The following is a 23,870-nucleotide window of genomic DNA, read 5'->3' as shown; positions in this document are numbered from 1 at the left end:
TTGCGTATTTCTCTGGCCAGGATAAGAGAACAACACCGTGTGTGCAAGCCTGGAGTCTGAGGACACTGGTGAGTTGGATGGGTGTAACACGTCACATGAGTGACACAACCTGACACTGCTATGATGCAGGCTAACTACATTTTAAATGTCACACATTGTTAACATGTGACGGAAACTATTGCACATTTTCATCTCGTCAGACGAAAAGACGAGAAAAAACGAGATTCTCTCGTTATATTTTAGTCTCCCAAAACATGTTTGTAGCTCGTTATTGTCTTGTCATTATCATCAAAAATTTGTTGACGAAATATTTACGTCATAGTCATTGTTGACGAAAACAACACTGGAATCAGGTTCTAATGTGGCAGATGTGTTTTGCGTGGTGTACCTGAACGCACCGAGTGGCTGACTTTACAGAGAGAGGACTTTTTACTTTCACTTTTCATGTTCAGCTGCGGCAGACAGTAGGCGTTTTGTGTTACACAAGTTCTAAAATAAATGATTAAAAATCTGAAAAAGCTGGTGATTTTTTTGGCGATGTTACAATCATAACAATTGTTACCTTAACTTACAGTATAAATACTGGCGAATGGATGTCGTCAGAGGACACTCGATCAACATTCTCCGGCCTTATTGTCAATCCAGCACACCACGCTCATCTTTTTGTATCATTTCCGTCTTCATTTCAATGGTAAGCGTCACCTTTTGCCTTTTTCACCAGCTGCACTAACCTTTGAACCCATGTTTTCTCCCACAAGAAAATCCGCCGTGTGTCCGTCTTCCGGCAAAACAAAGAAACTGCGGCGCTGTCATTAATCGTCGTATTTCGAGCATTTCGCTGGATGTAGAAACAAATGGTGAGTCAAATTTTACGTCGGATGTCGAAAAGATTGTGTGTTTAAGCGATCGTATGTCGAGGTACCACTATGTGCGTTATCCAGGATGAATTCCTCACCAGTTTAATAATCTTGTGGGTGTAAAAAAATGATGTTTTTTTTCCCTATAATAGCAATAGCCAATTACAGAGTGAAAAATCTATTTCAGTAAAAAACATAGTTTTAAAAATGGACATATGACTGTTGGTACATCATTACACTTTAACAGCTGGTTTTTGACCACAAGGAGAAGGACAACACCTGCCCAGCATATACAGTACATCAGACAGTCTACACTATTTCCTGTGCTGAGCTGTCTTTTGTGAAGACCACGTTGCGGAGTCACATTCCCATTGTGAGAACAAAAGGACAACTCCTTTCCGCTCATCTTGTGGATAAAGGCAGGACGCCAACGTCGTGAAATAAAATAAAAAACATGAGCACATTCCAATTTTGGTTAGGAACAGATTCAAGTCTAAAGGTTTACTTTCTAAGATGTTGGACTTTTTCCTTGAATGGTTTGAGAGAAATATGTAGCGTGTCGACAAAGCTAAACCGGCACAGACGAGCCTGCAGGCAAAGAAAGAAATGGAATACAGCTAAATGACCTTCACGTTTAAACATAAACAGATTAAGTTCTGTCTTTAACTAAAAGTTCTTTCGTTGCCATCCTCCCATTTCAAATGAATTGGACGTCTAGTAGTGATAAACTCAAGACCCTTTCACACATACCTGAATATCGTTAAAATCCCGGGATTTAAAATGGTAGCCCTTGCGTGTGAAAGCAATTTCTCGTTGAATTAACGGAGATTACGCAGACATTTAACTGGTCGCGTCTTCGTATTATGTGCTGGACTTTCCCGGGACGAGACGTGTGTGAAAACATGCGTTTGATTCCCGGGTCACAGCACGAAGGCCGATCGTCATTTCTTCTTTCTTCACATTTAAAGAAAAAAAATTATTGAAGCGACTTTTTTGGGTTGAAAATATGTATTTTGATTGAAGCACCTTTTTTTTTTTAAAATTGAAGCAACTTTTTTTATTGAATAATAAAGACACAAATCTACCTCCATATGGCTCCGCCAAGGGGATACAATTTTTGACAGGGGTAACTACATTGGCACGACACCGACGGGCGTACCAAATTCAATGGATGACGATCTTGGCGAAAAGTATTGCCTAAGCAGCCTGATTTAGAATTCCCCTCAAGAATGATGGGAAACAAAAAACACTCATTGTCAACTTATTATTTTAAATATTCTTGTAAGTTAATTTTATTGCTGACACTGCGTTTTGAGGTCATCAACATATTGTGCCCCCACTGCCCCAAAAGTCAAACTCCGCCTATGTGAAATGGCTGTTTTTGGATGTGGAAAAACAAAATAAGATCCTTAACACTCCGCTTCTGGGAGTGACTTCCAGCAACCCAGGATAAACTCGTTTACTTATTTACTGCAAAAGGATTTTCAGTGACACTGAAAGAGTTAAAAGTGCCCCTCTATGCCCCCCCCAGATAAATTACTAATATATATATTTTTAAATAAATGGAAGCTAATCAATAAATGTTATTATGCAAAGGGTATCAAGTTTTCACTGGAGAAGAAAAAAAGTCATGGTATTTTAGTTAAAAATTTATTTTACCAATACATTATAATGTATTATATATATACAGTGTCTAGTTAGATGCTAACGTGGGTGAAAAGTTGTTTCCATGTGCACGTTGGCTTGAGTCGGAACCAGCTGTTATTCTATTTGCGTTCTACTCACAAGCACCATCTAGCGGTAATGAGCAATATAAGCAGAATATTTTCTTTCTAGTATTAATAGAGGATGAGCATGTATATAAAGGCTGTTTAATTTAAATTTAAATTTAATTTAAATTTTAATCGAGTTAATCACAGCTAAAAAATTAATTAATCGTAATTAATAGCAATTCAAACCATCTATACAATATGCCATATTTTTCTGTAAATTATTGTTGGAATGGAAAGATAAGAAACAAGACAGACATATACATTCAACATACTGAACATAAGTACTGTATTTGTTTATTATAACAATAAATCCACAAGATGGCATTAACATTATGAACATTCTTTCTGTTAAAGGGATCCACGACTCCACGGATAGAAAGACTTGTAGTTCTTAAAAGATAAATGTAAGTACAAGTTATAGTAATTTTATATTAAAACGCCTCTTAATGTTTTCGTTTTAATAAGATATGTAAAATTTTCAATCAGAAATTAACTAGTAGCTCGCCATTGTTGACGTCGCCGAGCGGAACGTCACATGGGCTCCCTGCCATTCTTCCACAGTGCCTTTAACTACGTAAGGTCGTGATTGAAATACACCACAAGGTGTCAATGGCGAGTTTTAAATTACTTTGAAATCAAGCCAATGAGTGTGTTTTGTCCCTCGACTGACGCTCTAGTTCCCTGTTAACTGGTCCATCCTCATCATTTGAGTGCTGGCTTCACAACGTACGAGACCTCTGATAGTTTGTATATTGTGACTAAATATTGCCATCAATATTTCAAATGTTTGAATAGAGTTTGACCAAAGTCTGAGTAGGTTTTATATGTATTTTGCATAGCTATTTTGATTGGGAATGAACATTAGTTTTTTTGAGAGCTAGAAATATTTTTGTTTTGCTTTCACTAAATGATACTTATGTTTGTTGTGAAGGAGTTGCCGAAGCTTATGCCAATAAACGGCGCGGTCCAATGAGCGCCTGTGTCCACTCGCCTTTCTCTGTCCCTTAGCTCTTAATGTGCAAAAAAACAGCCTCATTATAATCTGTTTGAGGCAATGATTGAGCGGGTCATTCCGCATATGCGTTAAATGCGTCAATATATTTTATCGTGATTACCATAATTTCTGGACTATAAGGTGACCTGACTATAAGCGGCCACCCACCAAATTTGACACGAAAACAGCATTTGTTCATAGATAAGCCACACTGGACAATAAGCCGTAGCTGACCTCACTGTATTATGGGATATTTTAATATTTACACCAAAATATATTAACCGGTAACACTTTATTTGACAGTGGCATCATAACACTGTCCTAAGACCAAATGAGCCACCATAAAGCTTTGAACCAATTGGCTGCAAAGCTTCATTGCTTCAAGAAGCCTCATTTGGCCATCACTGCTCCCTTGGGGGAGACAGTCATCTCTGCTGCCACCTGCTGTCAACACTGTTGTCGTCCAGTGTGCCTCCTAGCATGCATTGCAGCGCTACAAATATTAAATGACAATTAAAATCCATGTTCTGCGCTAATTATTTCTTCAGTTGTTTCATAAATTGCTAGCTCTGGCATTTGGTTAAGCTTTATTTGACAGTGGCACCATAAAACTGTCCTAAGACCATCATAGTTATGAAATGACACTGCCATGAGCATTAATGGCATCATGACAGATGTCATTTTGTGTCATCCGGCAAATTATCTCACTTTTGAATAGATTCAAAAGATTCGAGCTTGACATATATGGAGTGTTGGTGACATAATTTGCCAGATGATACTTAATGATATCCGTCATAAACATTCATTAACTGTTATGATCGTGGGCTGAGCACCCTCAAAACAGGCACGAGAGAGAACGAGGCTCTGAGTTCAAGCAGTTTATTGTTAACAGCTGTTGAATCTGTGGCGTTGAGCGTCTGGGCAAAGGTACCAAAAAAAACACGAGGCGTAGACGAGATCCTGGAACACAGCAAAAGGTCGATGATCAGATGAGTCCACACAGAAATATTCAAAACGCGAGAGGGCACTAACAGTGAACTGAAAGAGACGATCCAGCGACGTGGTGGAGCTCTGGCTGGCTTAAGTAGGCTGGTGATGGTGATTGCTGGCAGCTGCCGTCACTCCACCCGTCAGGTGCCGGGCCTGTAATTGGATGACGGACACACCCACACACTTGCCCAGCCTGGGGCCTGACATTAACTGCCATAATAGTGTCATTATCATGTCATAATTATTACGGCTTTATGGCAGTCTTATGAAACCGTTGTCAAAGTGTTACCTATTAACCCAAATAAATCAACAAATAAGCCGCACGAGACTATAAGCCGCAGAATTCAAAATGAGGGGAAAAAGTAGCGGCTTATAGTCCGAAAATTACGGTAATTTAAAAAATTAATTACGACCCGTTAACGCGATAAATTTGACAGCACTAATTTATATAGATACTTACATTAATACAAAGAACCAGAATTTATTTAACAATGATTTATTTATATAAAAGTGCAGAAAAGTATAAATACAGATAATAAATAGAGGCTGAATCAATAAATACGTTGCACAGTGTTCATATATAGTGGGAGAATGCATGACGGGGTCTGCTATGTGTAGTGTTGATCCCTTTTTTATCTATGGAAAGATATTGCAAACAACACAATTAAATATTACACATGATTTCTGATTCTTTAAACAAGAAAATTTTACAGAGTCATCAACACGGAGCCATTTTCTCGTGAGTAGCATGGCTATCCAGTTCTTCTCCCCCCAGCCAGTTCTCATCCAACTCTCTAAGAATCTCCTGCAGGGACAGCTCAGGCAAAGGCGCAGGTTGGGCCAGTGATGGAAATCCCGATGCCCTGCAACCTCCCAGAAGGTTCCACGAATCATCCACCTGCGAGTAATGACCCTCCGGCAGCGGGCTGCTTTCCAGGCTGACGTCCCAGTATCCCGAATCGGGGGTGTCGGGGCTGGAGGAGTGAGAACCACTGCGGGCCATGTAGTTGTGTGGCCCAGCGGTGTTGGCGCCATAGCACAGAGGGGTCATAGGGTCTGTTTGGAAGCTCGGTTGGGGCCAGTAGCCCCTCAGGTGCGAACCGGAGCTGTTGTTCAATGGCGTGCTCTGATGGCGGGTGTACATGGAGCCGTAATGTTGGTGATCCTCAACAGTGGGGTACGCTGGAGGGCACGGTCCACAGAAGCAAGATTCCTCTCTCTCTTCCTTCACGCGGGTAGGGTAGGATGGCGGGGCACCTTGTCGCCCCATGGAGACCGGGCCACTTTGAGGCCCTCTGGCCACGGTGGGATGTGAACCTGAAGCAATTGGACTATCAGCTTGCCATAGGGCTTTCTTGGCACCTTTGCACTTTAGCGTACGAGCTCGCCTGTTCTGAAACCACACCTGGACAAGAAAGAAGAAAGAAAAGGTTACATTTGAAAGAGCAACACAAACAAATACCGTAATTTTCGGACTATAAGGTATACCTGACTATAAGCCGCCACCCACCAAATTTGACACAAAAACGGCATTTGTTATAACTGTATCATGAGATATTTCCACTAGGGGTATCAAATAATAACAATTTTTAATCAAGTTAATTACAGTTTAAAATTTAATTAATCGTAATTAATCGCAATTAATCGCAATTCAAACTATCTATAAAATATGCCATATTTTTCTGTAAATTATTGTTGGAATGGAAAGATGAGACACAAGATGGATATATACATTCAACATAAGGTACATAAGTACTGTATTTGTTTATTATAACAATAAATCAACAAGATGGCATTACCATTATTAACATTCTGTTAAAGCGATCCATGGATAGAAAGACTTGTAGTCCTTAAAAGATAAATGTTAGTACAAGTTATAGAAATTTTATATTAAAACCCCTCTTAATGTTTTCGTTTTAATAAAATTTGTAAAAATTTTTAATCAAAAAATGAACTAGTAGCCCGCCAATGTTGATGCCAATAATTACTTACACAATGCTCATAGGTGCTGAAGCCTATAAAATCAGTCGCACCCAAGCACCAGCAGAGGGCAACAAAACTCCAAAAAACACAACAAGTACACATTTCACTGTGCTGTCATTTTAATGTTTGAGCGAGGCATGTGCGTTAATTGCGTCAAATATTTTAACGTGATTAATTAAAAAAATTAATTACCGCCTGTTAACGCGATAATTTTGACAGCCCTAATTTACACCAAAAGATATTAACCGGTATCACTTTATTTGACAGCGGCATCATAAGACTGTCATAAGACAAAATGAAACCCATGAAGCTTTGAAGCAAATGGCTGCAAAGCTTCATTGCTTCAAGCAGATTCATTTGACCATCACTGCTCCCTTGGGGGAGAAAGTCTACAGTTTATCACAAAAGTGAGTACACCCTTCGCATTTTTGCAGATGTTTAAGTATATCTTTTCATGGGACAACACTGACAAAATGACACTTTGACACAATGAAAAGTAGTCTGTGTGCAGCTTATATATTAGAGTTAATTTATTTTCTCCTCAAAATACAATATTGGCCCGAATATAAAACGGCCCTGATTATAAGACGACCCCCTCTTTTACAAGACTCAAGTTTGAAAAAAGACTTTTTAAACACTAAATTAATTTTTATACATAAAATAATTGCAGTACATCTGAAACAAATGATTACAACAATATATTTGAGAGAAAAAGCATGTTATTTTGCATCAGTCAAATCTTACTATCTGAACATTTAAATATGTAAACTAAAGTGCAATCACATTCGTAAATGAATGGCTTCTGGTTTTTGAAATGCAAATAAACCAATCTATAGTGAACAACAAAATTGCAATAACTGCATTAACCATCAAAATGAAGTCTAACTAACTAGTCTTGAAACAAATCTGAATAAGGAAAAACATTGCAATAAAATAATGGAAACTGGTTAAACTTGAGAGTAGCTGAGATCTGTCTTCAATGATATCTGGCGCCATCTAGCGTCGTGAATGGGTATAATATCTAGACCGCGAATATAAGATGACCCCCGCTTTTTCAGTCTTATTTCAATGCAAAAAACACCATCTTACATTCGGGCCAATACGGTAACTCAAAATACAGCCATTAATATCCAAACCCCTGCCAACAAAAGTGAGTACACCCCTATGAAAAAACATACATCCCTAAATGTCCAAATTGAGTGCTGCTTGTCATTTTCTCTCCAAAATGTCATGTGACTCGTTACAGGAGTGCTGTCAGCATTGCTGCAGAGATTAAAGAGGTGGGGGGGTCAGCCTGTTAGTGCTCAGATCATACGCCGCACTCTACATCAAATTGGTGTGCATGGCTGACACCTCAGGATGAAGCCTCTTCTGAAGACGGTACACAAGAAAGCCCGCCCGTCTCATCAGACCATAGGGCATGGTTCCAGTAATCCATGTACTTTGTTGACATGTCATCAGCAAACTGTTTGCGGGCTTTCTTGTGTACCGTCTTCAGAAGAGCCTTCCTCCTGGGGTGACAGCCATGCACACCAATTTGATGTAGAGTGCGGCGTATGGTCTGAACACTAACAAGCTGATCCCCCACCTCTTCAATCTCTGCAGCAATGCTGACAGCACTCCTGTAACGAGTCACATGACATTTTGGAGGGAAAATGACAAGCAGTACTCAATTTGGACATTTAGGGATGTACGTAGTTTCTATGGTGTGTACTCACTTTTGTTGCCAGGGGTTTAGATATTACTGGCTATATTTTGAGTTATTTTGAGGGGAAAACAAATTAACTCTTTTATATGAGCTGCACGCAGACTACTTTTCATTGTGTCGAAGTGTCATTTTGTCAGTGTTGTCCCATTAAAAGATATATCGTATTGGCCCGGATATAAGACTGTGTTTTTGCATTAAAATAAGACTGAAAAAGTGGGGGTCGTTTTATATTTGGGGTCTAGACGTTATACCCATTTACGACGCTAGGGGGCGCCAGATATCATTGAAGCGATGTTCTGTCATGACAGATCTCAGCTACTCTCAAGTTTAACCAGTTTGCATTATTTTATTGCAATGTTTTTCCTTATTTAGATTTATTTCAAGACTACAGTTACAGTTAGACTTCACTTTGATGGTTAATGCAGTTATTGCAATTTTGTTGTTTTATCGCAATAGATTGGTTTATTTACATTTCAAAAACCGCAAGCATTTCATTTACGAATGTGATTGCACTTTAGTTTACATATTTAAATGTTCAGACATTAAGATTTGAATGAGGCAAAATAACATGCTTTTTCTCTCAAATATATTGTTATAATCATTTGTTTCAGATGTACTGTAATTATTTTCTGTATGAAAATTAAGTTGGTGTTCAAAAAGTCTTTTTTCAAACTTGACTCTTAAAAAAGAGGGGGTCGTCTTATAATCAGGGCCGTCTTATATTCGGGCAAATACAGTAATTCATTTCCCCCTCAAAATAACTCAAAATATAGCCATTAATATCTAAACCCCTGGCAACAAAAGTGAGTACACACTATAGAAACTACGTACATCCCTAAATGTCCAAATTGAGTACTGCTTGTCATTTTCCCTCCAAAATGTCATGTGACTCGTTACAGGAGTGCTGTCAGCATTGCTGCAGAGATTGAAGAGGTGGGGGATCAGCTTGTTAGTGCTCAGATCATACGCCACACTCTACATCAAATTGGTGTGCATGGCTGTCACCCCAGGATGAGATTTAGGGATGTACGTAGTTTCTATGGGGTGTCCCTACTTTTGTTGCCAGGGGTTTAGATATTACTGGCTATATTTTGAGTTATTTTGAGGGGAAAATAAATTAACTCTATTATATAAGCTGCACACAGACTACTTTTCATTGTGTCAAAGTGTCATTTTGTCAGCGTTGTCCCTTAAAAAGATATACTTAAATATCTGCAGAAATGCGAGGAGTGTACTCACTTTTGTGATACACTGTACCTCGGCTTTCACCTGCTGTCAACACTGTTGTCGTCCAACATGCTTCCTTGCATGCATGCAACAGGTTTAAATTACAATCAAAATTCATGTTCTGTGCTAATTATTTCTTCAGTTACTGTTCTAGTTGTTTCATTGATTGCTAGTTATGGTATTTGGTAACACTTTATTTGAGAGTGGCGCCAAAAGACTGTCATAAGACCATCATAACTATGACATAACACTGACATGACCATTGATAATGCTTATGACAGATGTCATTTTGTGTCATCTGGCAAATTATTTCACTTTTGAATAGATGACATAAATTGAGTTAGAGACATAATTTGGATGACACTAAATGATAACCGTCATAAGCATTCATTATTGCTAGGGATGGGAATTGATACGTTTTTTACGATTCCGATTCCATTATCAATATTGCTTAACGATTCGATTCTTAATCGATTCTCTTATCGATTCTAATTTGGGGAAAAAGAACAAACATTTTGATTGGCATCAAGTTTGTTTAATCACAAGTCACAACCTTACAAACTCACAACGAGGTCAAAAGAGGCCCAAAGCCTCAATGTTAACTGTGGCAATGTGTGGCAAATACACAAGAATGTCTAACATTTTACTGAAACATTTTTCTAATAGAAATTAAAAATCCTCCTTTTGAAAAAGGACATATGAACTGTTAGGACTCAAAACAAAACAAAAAGAAATCCTGTCAAATACAACAGAATAGTGCGTAGTGCAAATGTGCAAAATTAACGATTCTTTTGCAGAAAAATAAGCATGTCTAATTTTTCAGGAAGGATACGTGTCGTGATCTTTTTGGACTTATGGTGTCTCCAGCAGTGGAGAACACAGAAGTTATGTGACGTAATTCATGCTGGTTGGAATTGATAAGAGAATTGTTAGATAAATTGCCAGACGATTCCATGGAATTGAAACACACGATTCCGGTTCGCTATAGGAAACGGTTCTCGATTCCCATCCCTAATTATTGCTCATGATAGTGTCGTGTCATAATCATAAGGGTCTTATGGCAGTCGTATGACGTCGCTGTCAAATGAAGTGATATCTATTAAACCAAAGCCGCACTGGACAATAAGCCGCAGGATTAAAAATAAGGGGAAAAAGTAGCGGTTTATACCCCAAAAATTACGGCACATTTGGTCTGTTAATCATTTTCTGGGTTTAGATTAAGGGACTATCAACTGGCTTAGTTGCTGTGCCGTCTCGATGCTCAAACAAAAACCTGATAAAAAGTGCTTGAGTCATCTTTTCTTGAAAGAAATGAAGTGATAGAGTGACAGCGGTATCAACTCTTTGAAAACAGACCTTCCGAAGATAAGGATTTGTGTCACAACAACTCACTGGGTTAAGAATTTGGGTGATTTTTACTGATTGTCATACTAAAAACTGTAAACTACTTGATCAAGTAGGTAATTATGTGATTACCTGTGGATCACCTTTCTAATTTTGTAAAAACAAACCACATTTAGTGAGTTATGGAAGGCTAAATTGGTATGTAAAGTTCAGAAGATGGACTTATTGCATAAAAATACCTGGATGCGGGACTCTGGAAGCCCTGTGGTCTGGGATAGACTCTCTCTGAGGCTGATGCCAGGGTACGGGTCGGTCTCAAAGGTGACCCGTAGGAGCTCCACGTGCTCTTTGGAAAAGCTGGTCCTCTTTCTGCGGCTCGCACTGCGAGAGGAGGCCCCGCCACAGGCTGTGGCTCTTGTGTCATCTGAGAATAGAGAACAGCAGTGCATCAGACAAGCTTTTCCACAAGTCTTACATATGCTAACCAACAATATTTGCTTTTAACCATTTCATGCACGAATTATGACTTTATTTTAACCCTTGTTAACCTCATTTGAGACCTCATTTAACTCAACTTAAAATGGCTGCCATTGATGGTGTAGACATAAGGCGGAGTTTGAATTTTGGGGCAGGGGGGGCACAACATGTTGATGACCCCAAACCGCAGTGTCAGCAATAAAATTAACTTACACGAATATTTATAATAATAGGTTGACAATGAGCGTTTTTTGTTTCCCATCATTCTTGAGGGAAATTCTATATCAGGCTGCTTTGGCATTGCTTTCGCCAAGATTGTCATCCATTGAATAGGGTACGCCCGCCAGTGTCGTGCCAATGTAGTTACCCCAGTCAAAAATTGTATCCCCTGGGCAGAGCCATATGGAGGTAGATTTGTGTCTTTATTATTCAATCAAGAAAAAGTTGCGTCAATAAAAAAAATTTTTTTAAAAAGTTGCTTCAATCAAAATATATATTTTCAACCAAAAAAAAGTCGCTTCAATAAAAAAAAGGTGTTTGAATGCAAAAATAAACTTGAAATACAAAAAACTCAAAAAATGCATGTGAAAGCTATTTTTCTTTGATTGATTTTTTTTTTTTTTTTTTTTTTTTTGATTGAAGCAACTTTTTGATTGAAGTAATGTTGATTTGTGTTTGGGCCACATTTTGGCTAGGACATTTTTTTCTTTATTATTCAATCAAAAAATAAATTGCTTCAAAAAAAATACATCGATTTTCAAAATGAAAAATCACTTCAATCAAAAAAAGAAAAATTGTTATCATAGAAAAAAGTTTTTGAATGCGAAAAAATATTTGAGATTGAAAAATTTGCATTGAACACTTAATTTTTCATTGAAAAGGTTTCCTTTCATTGAAGCAATAATTTTTGTATTTGGGCCATATTATGATTAGGACATTTGTTTCTAAATCATTTAATCTCCCCAAAAAGTCGCTTCAATCAAAAAAAAAAATATTTTCAATCAAAGAAAAAAATTTAAAAAAAAAAATTTTTCTCTAATGTATGTTTTTTTTTTTTCAAATTATATGCAAACCAAATGACTGTCTAAGGTGCTCGAAAAAGAATTTTGACCCATTATAAAAATGTTTTTTTTGTTCATTTCATTCATTTTTGTTGCGATTTTATTGCTTTACAACTTTATATATATATATATATATATTAGGGCTGTCAAACGATTAAAATTTTTAATCGAGTTAATTACAGCTTAAAAATTAATTAATCGTAATTAATCACAATTAATCGCAATTCAAACCATCTATAAAATATGCCATATTTTTCTGTAAATTATTGTTGGAATGGAAAGATAAGACAAGCTGGATATATACATTCAACATACGGTACATAAGGACTGTATTTGTTTATTATAACAATAAATCAACAAGATGGCATTAACATTATTAACATTCTGTTAAAGTGATCCATGGATAGAAAGACTTGTAGTTCTTAAAAGATGAATATTAGTACAAGTTATAGAAATGTTATATTAAAACGCCTCTTAATGTTTTCGTTTGAATAAAATTAGTAAAATTTTCAATCAAAAAATAAACTAGTAGCCCTATTCTGTCCTCAATGTGTGTGAGTACACAAATTGACAGCTAGCGAACATAAGTTCCAAAAAGAAATCAGACGGTGTGGCAAAGTTGCATGGGCTTTACTGAAGTCATCTCTTTTTGACAGGAGCATGTTTCTTGTATTTTTGTAAAACTCAAAATACCAAGGCAATGTGTCAATAACTTGCATAAATCACAAAATAACATAAAATGTACACACACGTGTCCATTTGAGCAGTAGCACTAGCCAATTAGCTCACAAGCATCTAACAATGTAACTGCATTTCACCATATATGTGAACAAATTCAAATACACATCATCAATAACTATCTAATGCTCATGAATATAAACAAAGGAGGAATATAACTCACAAGCGATGCATGTATTAGACACAAACAGTGTGATGGGGCTATGAGAACTGCCACTGAATACTGGATGCGGACGTTAGCTGGTCTGAATAGCACTGTCTATTAGTGTGAGTTCGCGTCGACATATAATCACGTCAGAAAAGCGCGCCGAAACCCAAATAATCAGCTGCACTGAATCGTCAGCAGAGGGCGACATTACGCCACATAACATATGCAAGTCACACCCAAGCGCCAGCAGAGGGCAGAAAAACTGTACTGACATTTAAATCTGTCTGAGCGGGCCTAGTGCGTTAATTGCGTCAAATATTTTAACGTGATTAATTTAAAAAATTTATTAACGCCCGTTAACGCGATAATTTTGACAGCCCTAATATATATATATATATACATATATATGTATATGTATATGTATATGTATATGTATATATATATATATATATATATATATATATATATATATATATATATATATACATATACACATACACACGCATACATATATATATACATATACACATACACACGCATACATATATATATACATATATATATACATATAGGAAAGTCAATTAGATACAATGACACTTTTCGGCCACCAGGGGGGACCTGCCCCCGCCCTTAAAATCCGCTTATGGGTGTAGATATACATTTCCATTTATTTACTTGAACATATCTGTTCATTTGACATGGTTGCACATGATCTTCTCATTGCTGTGTGTTTATCTACAGTACTGCTTGAGTACAATGACTTTTTCTTCCATTGTTTTGTTTAGCTATGGGCAGCACTAGGCTGCCTGGTTTTTCCACTGTTCGTGGAGACAGTAAATATAAACTGGATGAATTGTAAGGTTAAGGCAGAATCTGTCGCAACCGGCCGGCTTTAAATGACTCTTTTCTTAATAAAAGTAAAGTATATATCTTAGGTGATTATTGCTTTCTTTTTTTTTTTTTTTTGCTGAATTGTGTATCGTCAACTCTCGTTTGTTAAGAGAATTAAAGAACCTGTAAAAAGAAAAAAAAAATCAACTTTTTTCTGTAACGGCCTTAGACGTCCAATCCATTTGAACCTTCGTTCAATTGCCCTTACCAGTCAAAATGGACTGGAGGTCTAGTACCATCAAAAGCACTGAAAGATGCACATTCATGGCCTAGTCCTCGCAGTTTAGATGAATTGGACATCTAGCTCCGTCAGTGGCTTACAATGAGTAATTTGTTTTTTTATAATTATTTTAGAGCGTAACTTGGGGCTGTAACAAGAGTATATTTGGTTTTATTCATTTAATTTCTTTAATTTAGCTTTTATTAACATTGTATCCATTTACATATGTTTTGTATATGGCGGAAAACACTCAGGTGACTTGGAGTTCCCCTCTGAGACCCCCAATTTGGCCAAATTTCAAAATTGTCCAATATGCATGTGTAATACATCATTGGAAAGCTTAAAATCTCAATTTTCTGGGGGAAGAAACATTTTGAACAGGAGGGCTTTTTTTTTTTTCTATGTTTTTTAAACAGCAAAACCCTATCTGGAGGTGAGAGCATGCGAGAGCAGAATTACAGACTTTAACGAGATATTATCGCGTACATACCTTGTTTTGATCCAAAAACTCCATGTAGCATGTACCACTGAGTCTCAAGACACAGCTGTGAATGGCCACAGCTGGATTTTTGGGCGATTTTATGGGTGAAACATGGTAATATAACAAGGGTCGCGTTGCAGAAATCGCAGACATCAAGGAGTGGTCGAGATTTTCTTTTTCATATATTTACACTTTTTAACGTTTTTAAAAAAAAATTCGTTTTGATCGATTATTTATCATCTAACATATCGGAGAAAATGTTACAATAACAAAAAATATATAATTAAGCGATAAGTATGAGGTAGATATCCGTGACTTTTTTACAGACGCCATTTTTTTCTTTGTGACGGCATTTGTTTAAAATATACGAGTGAATAATTTTTTTTAAGTCGTTTTTTTTTTGTGTGAAATATTAGACGTCAATTAATGATTGGAAGCAAAAGATGACAGACATTTTGAATAAGATATATAATTACTGACCTTCATTTATGGCTGGGTTGAAACAAAAGCGGTTGCGCGACGTCTGTAAATGGGGATTTCCGGGGTAAAACGGACAGATTAAAAATCATTCGGGGGCTTGATGCGCCATGAATCTGCGATGGCAGCATATAGACATGTTGTTCTATCAAACAACAGTTCTTTTGGCTTAAAATACAGCAGTTTATTTTTAAGAGGGTTGCAAGAGCAGAAACTGCTTTTTCAGTCTTGTCTGTCTTTTCCTCCATATATACAGAGAATATACGATGGTTATGAATTAATTTAAAAAATATAATAATAATTACTGAAAATTGTTTTTTTTAGTGACCAAAAATAGTCACTTGCCTTATAAAGGATTAAAAGTCTTAAGAGGCAACTTCTCAATAGCTGTCTACTGTCCCTGAAAGTAGGTTTGGGCAACCAAAAATGTTTAAAATGAAATAAATAAATGTAATTAAACTCATATTCATCTACACACATGTACAAAAATGAAGACAGTGTACTGTAATTTTCTCTTACCATTACTCGGGTCTTTCCACATGGCAGGACTTTTAAATGGACGAATGTCACAGATGGATTTCTAACGTGATAGAGTTCACTCCGGGTGGTTGTGTGTCGAGTTTGTGTGTCCACTGCTTATGTCAGGGTACCTTATATATTGATCAGCTGAGGCCTCGGTAAAATAGCAACACAGTGTTGGGGAGGGGTTTATTTTTTCAGGGGAGCTGGTCAGCTGAAGAAGGGTGAGCACGCACACACTCCCACGTTACCATCCCATCTTTTTCAAAGGGTTGATAGCTCATATGACATAAAAGAACTGTGAAGGATAGCCTCATCGATACCAATTAACGAAGTACTCATAACGGCTGTTGGCTTTTTTAGTGTGTGTTGTGGCTGTTTTTATGCTTTTTGCATATCAGAAAAAACTGTGACAGTAGCAATACGGCAAAGTAATCACTCAAAGATTTGTTTTAAATGTTAGATTTGACATGCTTTTGTAATTTAACTATATAGTAGTAAATTATGATTTTTTTTTTTTAAACAATATTTCTCGTGTCTAGATTTTGCTGTTCATGTTCTTTAATGTTTAGGAACAGTGTTGTTTTTGGCAGCCCTTTTAATTTTCGTCTTAGGCTTGGACGATAATACTTAATAGTCTTAGTCATATTTCAGTCATCTCAAAATGTGTTTGTCATCGTCTAGTTGTTGTTGACAAAAAAATCAAGAAAAAGTTCGTCTAGATTTAGTTGACGTTCACTATAAAAAATTTTGTCTGTAAAATTAAAAAAAAAAAAAAAAAAAAACAACTCCAAAAATAAATAAATAAAGGTTTCCAACTACTGTATTTTGAATGAACATTGACAGTTCAGACAGGTTGGTAGTAATGCGTTACATGTACTCTGTTACATTTACTTGAGTAACTTTTTGAGAAAAATGTACGTCTAAGCAAGGCCGGCCCAGCCTATACATAGACGATGCAGCTGCTTAGGGCCCCTGACCACTAGGGGGCCCCTAATCTGGTAACCTCATTTTATACGTTGTTGATAGAGCATCGTGAATAATATGGCGCACATTGCCGTTTATCCATGCAAACGTCCATTTTCTTGTCATTACATGTCATCCGGGGTGAGAAGTTTGAAGTATGCAGTGCAACAAAATATGATTAATATACAAAATATGGACATATGGAATGGATTGCATGTATGGGTTTCACAGTACACTGTGATGAAATGGTTGGCCAAAAATATGGGCCCCTTGGCATTATTTTGCTTAGGGCACCCAAATGGCCTGGGCCGGCCCTGCGTCTAAGAGTAGTTTTACTGAGCCATACTTTTTACTTTTACTTCAGTAGATTTGTGAAGAAAAATCGCTACTCTTACTCCGCTACTTTGGGCTGCACAAGAGTTGTTATATTTTTCCTCTTTATTCTACATATTAGATTTATTGTTGCCAGTAGTTACAAGAGTAACTCTACCACTTTCACCAATGAGACGTCCCAACAATAATCACATTACTCCATGATTACAAACAGACGCAAGCTTGCCGTTTTATGATCACGCCAGCCTGTTCATTCACGTGGCGTCTTTAAAGCACTGCAAAAAATGAAGTATATGATGTAGAGCGCCGCCCTCAACGTGACTCGTTTTGTCGTTTTGTATCCTGCCATGTTCTATGTTACCAGCTCATGTAAGCCTTTTCTTGACCAACATTTATGTTTGAATCAAATGCCTTTTTGTTACTTTGTGGACTTTGCCCAGTGTTTTGATATCCAGCATGTGCTGTGAATTTTTGTTGTCTCTTTTGAAATCCAATGGACTGAATAATAAACCTTTTTGTTTAAACGGAACATTCGAGCATTTGGGTCCTTAGTTAATCCTTGTCGGTATCATTATAACAAAAGTTCATATAGATAACTTTGTGCTGAGAAAAAAAATACCGTATTTAAAAAAAAAATTGATCAAACAAATGTAAGCAGTTACTTACAATGTTACTCATTATTTGGGAATTCTTTTCACTAAGTACTTTTTTACTTGTACTTGAGTACAATTTTTTTGAATGACTACTTATACTTTTACTTGAGTAATATTATTTTGAAGTAACGCTACTCTTACTTCAGTAAAATTTTTGGCTACTATACCCACCTTTGCATATTGTATCATCAACAAGGACAAGGCCACCTTGGTGATCATACACACTCAGCAGGAAAACGTTACTTTACAGTATTTTCAATTAATTATACGAATTATATGTAAAAAAAAAAAATTTTTTTTTAAAGTAGTCTGAGAGTAACGTGAATGCTATGCTAACGCTATGAGTTACATTTAGTGTGTGATAATCACTCAGAACAGATCTTTAAAGGCTATATAGCAACATTGCATATTCTTTCTGGGTAACATAAGAAAACAAATCTTGCCATGTGTGCAAGCCTTAAGAGGAAAGGACACTAGCAAGTTGTGGGTGGGGGTGTGGGGGTGTGCAGCACATCACATGAGTGACACAACCAGACACTGGAAAGATGCAGGCTAACTACACCTTAAAAGTCACACACAGACGGAAACTAAGGCGCATTTTCGTAAACTTGAATGCATCTCGTTATGTTTTAGTCTCCCAAAACATGTTTTTAGCTCGTTATCATTGTCATGAAAAAAGTGTTCGTTGACGAAATATTTTCGTTGTTGTCATCATTGACGAAAACAAAACTGTTTGGGAAACAAAAGTAGTTAAATGTAATTAAATGCTACAAGAATATGTCACCACAAATTGTTAAATGAATTTTATGATTTCATTTTTAATTTAAAATAAATGCAGTACATGGCAAAAGTTTGGGCGCACCTTCTAATTCAGGCGTTTTGTTAATTTTCATGACTATTTACACTGTAAATTCTCACTAAAGGTAATAAAACTATGAATGAGCAAATGTGGTATTAGGTACTTAGCAAAGAAACGGCGAAATAACTAAAAATATGTATAATATTCTAGTATCTTCAAAGTAGCTACCCTTTGCTCTGCTTACATTCTCTTGATGAGCTTCAAGAGGGAGTCACCTAAAATGGTTTTTAACTTCAAAGGCAAAGGGCGTAGGTTTGGTCTCAACATTGGTAGGGACGATATAACAGCATAACCTGCATATACATTTTTTGCTTAGGAAGGGACATTATTAAACCCAAACAGATTGGGTGAACGGGGTCAGGGCTATATTTCTCATGAATATGAACATAATTAATCTATAGGCAAAATGATCAATGCAAAATAAATCTATTTTGACTTATACTAACTTTCATGTGTATTAGTTCAGGTGATACACCGTTTGATTCAAACCTTTGTTTTCAAAAACTACTGAAGAAACATTTTTGAAAACTTCCAGAATACATTTCTGGATTTTATGAGCAAATTCAACATACACAATGAATACAAACCTACTAATAATCTCTTAACTGTCCAGGAATGCAAAAAAATAAACATTTGTCTTTAGACCACTCAACATTGTCTGTCTAAATTCATAAATATAATTGAGAAAACTCATAACGTTAACAGCAGAAAACACATAAAGGACATTTCTCTTTAAGCAGCTTCCCACTCAAGTTTTGCAGGTTAGCATGTTCACACAGTTTAATGTTATGCTAACTCAGATGCAGGTCGGACTTTCAGTAGCAAAATTAGTGATGTGTTTCCCATGTTCACAACACTGACGTCTTTTACATTCCTTACAGTACCCAGATAGCAGACCGACATTGAATAAACATTGATTTTCCATCAAAATCATCAGTATGGTTGACATCGAAATTTTCGACGTCAATTAACGTTGAAAGATTGTTGTTCTATGGTATGTCAGGCGATGGTTGGGTTAACATTGTTTTATAGTTGATGAATTAATGTTGACAAATAGTTGATTTATGATTGACTGGGAAATATGATTGAAAAGTCATTGAATTATGGATGAGCTGGCGTTTTGTTCGAAAACATTGATTCAGCGTTGTTCCAGTATTATTAATAAATGAAATAACGTTTAGGTTTTGTAAGGATTTCAACGTTGAAACAACATTAATTGAGGGTGCAAAAGTGACGTTGATTCAACGATATAAGATCGACAGCGGAATGTTGACCCAACATCTTTTCAACGTCGGTCTGCTATCCGGGTAGCTGCTGCTGGCCGAAAAAAACTTTTAATATCCCTCCTCTTCAAAGAGGTCGGAGGAGGCGGCATGTTGTCGACATGTTGTATTTTTGTCGGGGCTGTGTGGGTGTGCGTGTGTGTGTTGGGGCGGGGGCATGTCATCAGCCAATCAAACGTGCATATGAGGTTAAATAAAATAACAACGGTCCGGCCCATTCAGCAAGTGAAAAGGGGTAAATGTAAGTCTGAAAATAATGTAAATATATCACTTAATAATAGTAGGGTCAATTCTATCCTTAAAACACAAAAAAAGACAATCTAAATTACCTACATAACTGAACTCATTATACAATACAAATAAGGTTGCCTGAAAGTTGGTGGGGACAATTTGAGGCTCCTGAAAGGTTGGTAGTGTTATGTCCCTACCGTCCCTGTGCAAACCTACGCCCTTGTTCAAAGGTATGCCTTTTCAGGGTTAATTAGTGGAATTTATTGCTTTATCAATGGGGTTGGGACCTTTATTTGTGTTGCATTGAATAAAGTGTGTCCAAACTTTCAGCCTGTACTGTATGTACAGAGTAAACGAGATTGTTGATAATAATAGTTGTTCAGTTATTGCTTTGATTTAAAATTACACTACTTAACTGTTTTGATTATGATCATTTATTTTCAGTTCAACCAGTATAGTATAGTATATTTATCTATTTATAAGCAATTTAACCTTTAGTTATCCAGGCAAGGCACATGAGAACAAACCAACGCAAAATAAAATATGTTCTGTACGATGTGAGACACAAAACTGCACACAAAAAATATGGACATAACAAATAGTTGTTATAATAATAATCATACAATCATGACCAATCTGACAAAAATATTGTTTTCCAAACAAAGTGTGTAAATTGTATTGACACTTTCCACGTTGAGGCAGTAGTAAGTGATAAAAAAATAATTTAAAAAAAAAACCTTAACTAACACCTTTGCTTATGTCATATCATATTTGATAAGGCTTTGTAAGTAAATCTCTTCACCAGAAGCATATTGGAACAATTGTAGCGCAGCTTTAAAAAGGTGATCCCTCTAGAATACTGTACAATACTGTTCCCGATGACAACATGGCTCCTGAGAGTCACGTGATAAATCTTAAGCGCAAACAAACGTTGGAAGATTTGCAAACATTAATCAGCAACAATAGTGCAAAAGAAAAGCCCTGCAAAAATCACCTTGTGATGTGAAGCCTATCAGTATCTCCTCTTTTCTTTTCATATGCAAAGTAGCTGGCTGCTATCACGGGAGGAAAGACAAAGGTGGCTAATGATTCAATGATTAACTGGATGCTTAGCTGATCCTCTGTGCGGCCTCATTACACCACGAGTAGCCACATTGAATTCAGTGGCAAGCATGTCAACCACTTCAACATGTCCAGGCCTTGGCCAGACTGTGTGCAAATGCTTTGACCTTTAACCTCTAAGTCTCCAATGTACTGAGCTGCCAGAATGTGATTACTGTCATTCTTCAGATTGTATGTTACATGCACAACCTGTTGTTGAGTCAGAAGCTTGTAAAAAAAAGCACTGGGACATGAAGAAAATCCATTCAAACATACTGAAAAGCCACAAACTACTAAAGGCCAAAGTTGTATTTGCACGTGTTGGAAAATAGTGCAGTGTGAAGGTGAACTATAGTAGCTAAATAAACTAAGACAATCTTTAATCCTTATCTGGACAACCCCCGTAATCAATAACACCAAGTGGAAGAAGGCTCCTCAAAGTCCCACCAATTCACTATACAATTTATCTAAATCCCATCGAGATCATAAGAAACATTTTAACGAGTCACAAAGTTGATAACATTTTCAGTTAAGTATTTTTTCTTGGAAGAAAAAAAATGGTCCATTATTTTAGGATGATGGCCATATCACGATTTTCTCTTTTCATGATCTTTTTTAACGGAAAATGGGGAAAAAGCCTTATCAAGGAAGTTTACATACAATGATCAACTGATTAAACATAATATGGCACCCTCATTTCTTTACAAGTAATTAATGCTAAATCACTCAAATTTAACTCATGTGTATTGCAGTCAATGAGAAGCTAATTTAATATCTTTTAATGTTTTGTTCATTTGAAAAAGTGTATACGCTAAAACATAACAGAATCTGACAAAAGTGATCCCTCGTTTTTCGCGGTTATTAATATTAATAACGGATCCCATTTGATTGATTTAATTTTTTAAACCTAATGAAACAAAACGGCACTTTTAGAAAATAATAACACTTTTTTGTTTCTTTATTTGGCTTTTATTAAACCTACAAATGTGTCAGATCATTTTGCCTGACCCTGTATTATCGTCCAAAAAACTAAGAAGAAAATGAAAAAGGCTGCCAAAAACAACACTGTTTGCAGTATAGCTGCACATTATAAGCACCAATATATGTTCAGACAAAAATATCTGATTATCTTTGGCCCAATAGTGACCTTAATAATTAATTAATTAATAATAACACATTAATAACGGATCCCATTTGATTGATTTAATTTTTGAAACCTAATGAAACAAAACGGCATTATATGTACTTTTCGAAAATAATAACACTTTTTTGTGTCTTTATTTGGCTTTTATTAAACCTACAAATGTGTCAGATCATTTTGCCTGACCCTGTATTATCGTCCAAAAAACTAAGAAGAAAATAAAAAAGGCTGCCAAAAACAACACTGTTTGCAGTATAGCTGCACATTATAAGCACCAATATAGTGTATGTTCAGAGAAAACTATCCGTTTATCTTTGGCCCTATAGTGACATTAATAATTAATTAATTAATTAATAATAACACATTAATAACGGATCCCATTTGATTGATTTAAATTTTAAAACCTAATGAAACATAACGGCATTATATGTACTTTTCGAAAATAATAACACTTTTTTGTGTCTTTATTTGGCTTTTATTAAACCTACAAATGTGTCAGATCATTTTGCCAGACCCTGTATTATCATCCAAAAGACTGAGACGAAAATGAAAAAGGCAGCCAAAAACAACACTGTTTGCGGTAAAGCTGCACATTATAAGCACTAACATACGTATGTTCAGAGAAAACTATCTGATTATCTTTGGCCCTATAGTGACATTCTGTATCTATGAGCACACACTCACATCAATACATCCGGAGGGAGCAACAGAGGGCCAAGCATAACGAAACAGCCACAATGAGGTATGTTACTACATGCAGCATACGAAATATTCAACCAAAAGCCGAGCAATAGTTTGTTTCGACATGATCTGTACATGATCTCTCTTTTTTTTTTTACATTTGATGGTTTAAATTTGTTTGCTTACACCAGTGCTACAAAGTACCTACAATACAAGGTTTTTGTAAATGTGCATGCTGGTACATGACTAAAATTATTCATTTAGGCCATGTAGCAGGGTATTTGGCAAAATTAAGTACTTTTTCTACGGTTTGGCCTATCATCCACAAGCATATTTAAACGAGGGTTCTTAAAAACGCTGTTTAAAGAGAAGATGTGCGAATTCTGCATTTGTGGCGCCATCATGTGGACACTATTACGTCACTGACTGCGAAAAACTTTGTCCCTACGTCACACATGAGACCACTGTTTACATTTGGAGTAAATTGTGCCCGTGCCCGTTCAGACTGCCTTTGTCCATTGAACCCGTTCAAGTATCACGCATGCGCACAAATGCGCAGTCCGAGATGTGCTGAGCATACTGACCCGTATACCCATAAAAACAAATGACCACTCATGCTGGCTCACCGTCATTCCAGGGTGATCATATTTTGATTTCCAAAAATCCAAAAAGAGGACACAAATAACAGACATAAATAATCCCCGTTTAGTCTTATATTCAAAGTTTATATGGATT

The 23,870-nt window shown here is 36.5% G+C and overlaps 1 protein-coding gene across 1 annotated transcript; it reads right to left on the bottom strand.

Annotated features, from left to right (window-relative positions):
- Nucleotides 1-5,331: 5,331 nt before the first annotated feature.
- LOC130922661 (homeobox protein SEBOX-like) lies at nucleotides 5,332-14,456 on the bottom strand. The gene is made up of 3 exons (XM_057847577.1): nucleotides 14,399-14,456; nucleotides 11,115-11,299; nucleotides 5,332-6,018 (listed from the first exon to the last, which is right to left on the bottom strand). Exons 1-3 carry the CDS (start codon nucleotides 14,454-14,456, stop codon nucleotides 5,332-5,334), a joined length of 930 nt encoding a protein of 309 aa, XP_057703560.1.
- Nucleotides 14,457-23,870: the final 9,414 nt, after the last annotated feature.

Source organism: Corythoichthys intestinalis, chromosome 10 (genome assembly GCF_030265065.1).
Source record: "Corythoichthys intestinalis isolate RoL2023-P3 chromosome 10, ASM3026506v1, whole genome shotgun sequence".
Lineage (NCBI taxonomy): Eukaryota > Metazoa > Chordata > Actinopteri > Syngnathiformes > Syngnathidae > Corythoichthys > Corythoichthys intestinalis.
Note: the sequence above shows the minus strand (reverse complement) of the source record. Positions and strands in the feature narration are given on the sequence as shown.

Coding starts and splice junctions, on each gene's coding strand:
- LOC130922661 (XM_057847577.1), bottom strand. CDS start 14,456: ATGAATGTGCATCTTTCAGTGCTTTTGATGGTACTAGACCTCCAGTCC. Junction 11,300..14,398: donor CCTCCAGTCCATTTTGACTG/GTAAGGGCAATT, acceptor CTCTATTCTCAG/ATGACACAAGAGCCACAGCC. Junction 6,019..11,114: donor TTCCAGAGTCCCGCATCCAG/GTATTTTTATGC, acceptor TTTCTTGTCCAG/GTGTGGTTTCAGAACAGGCG.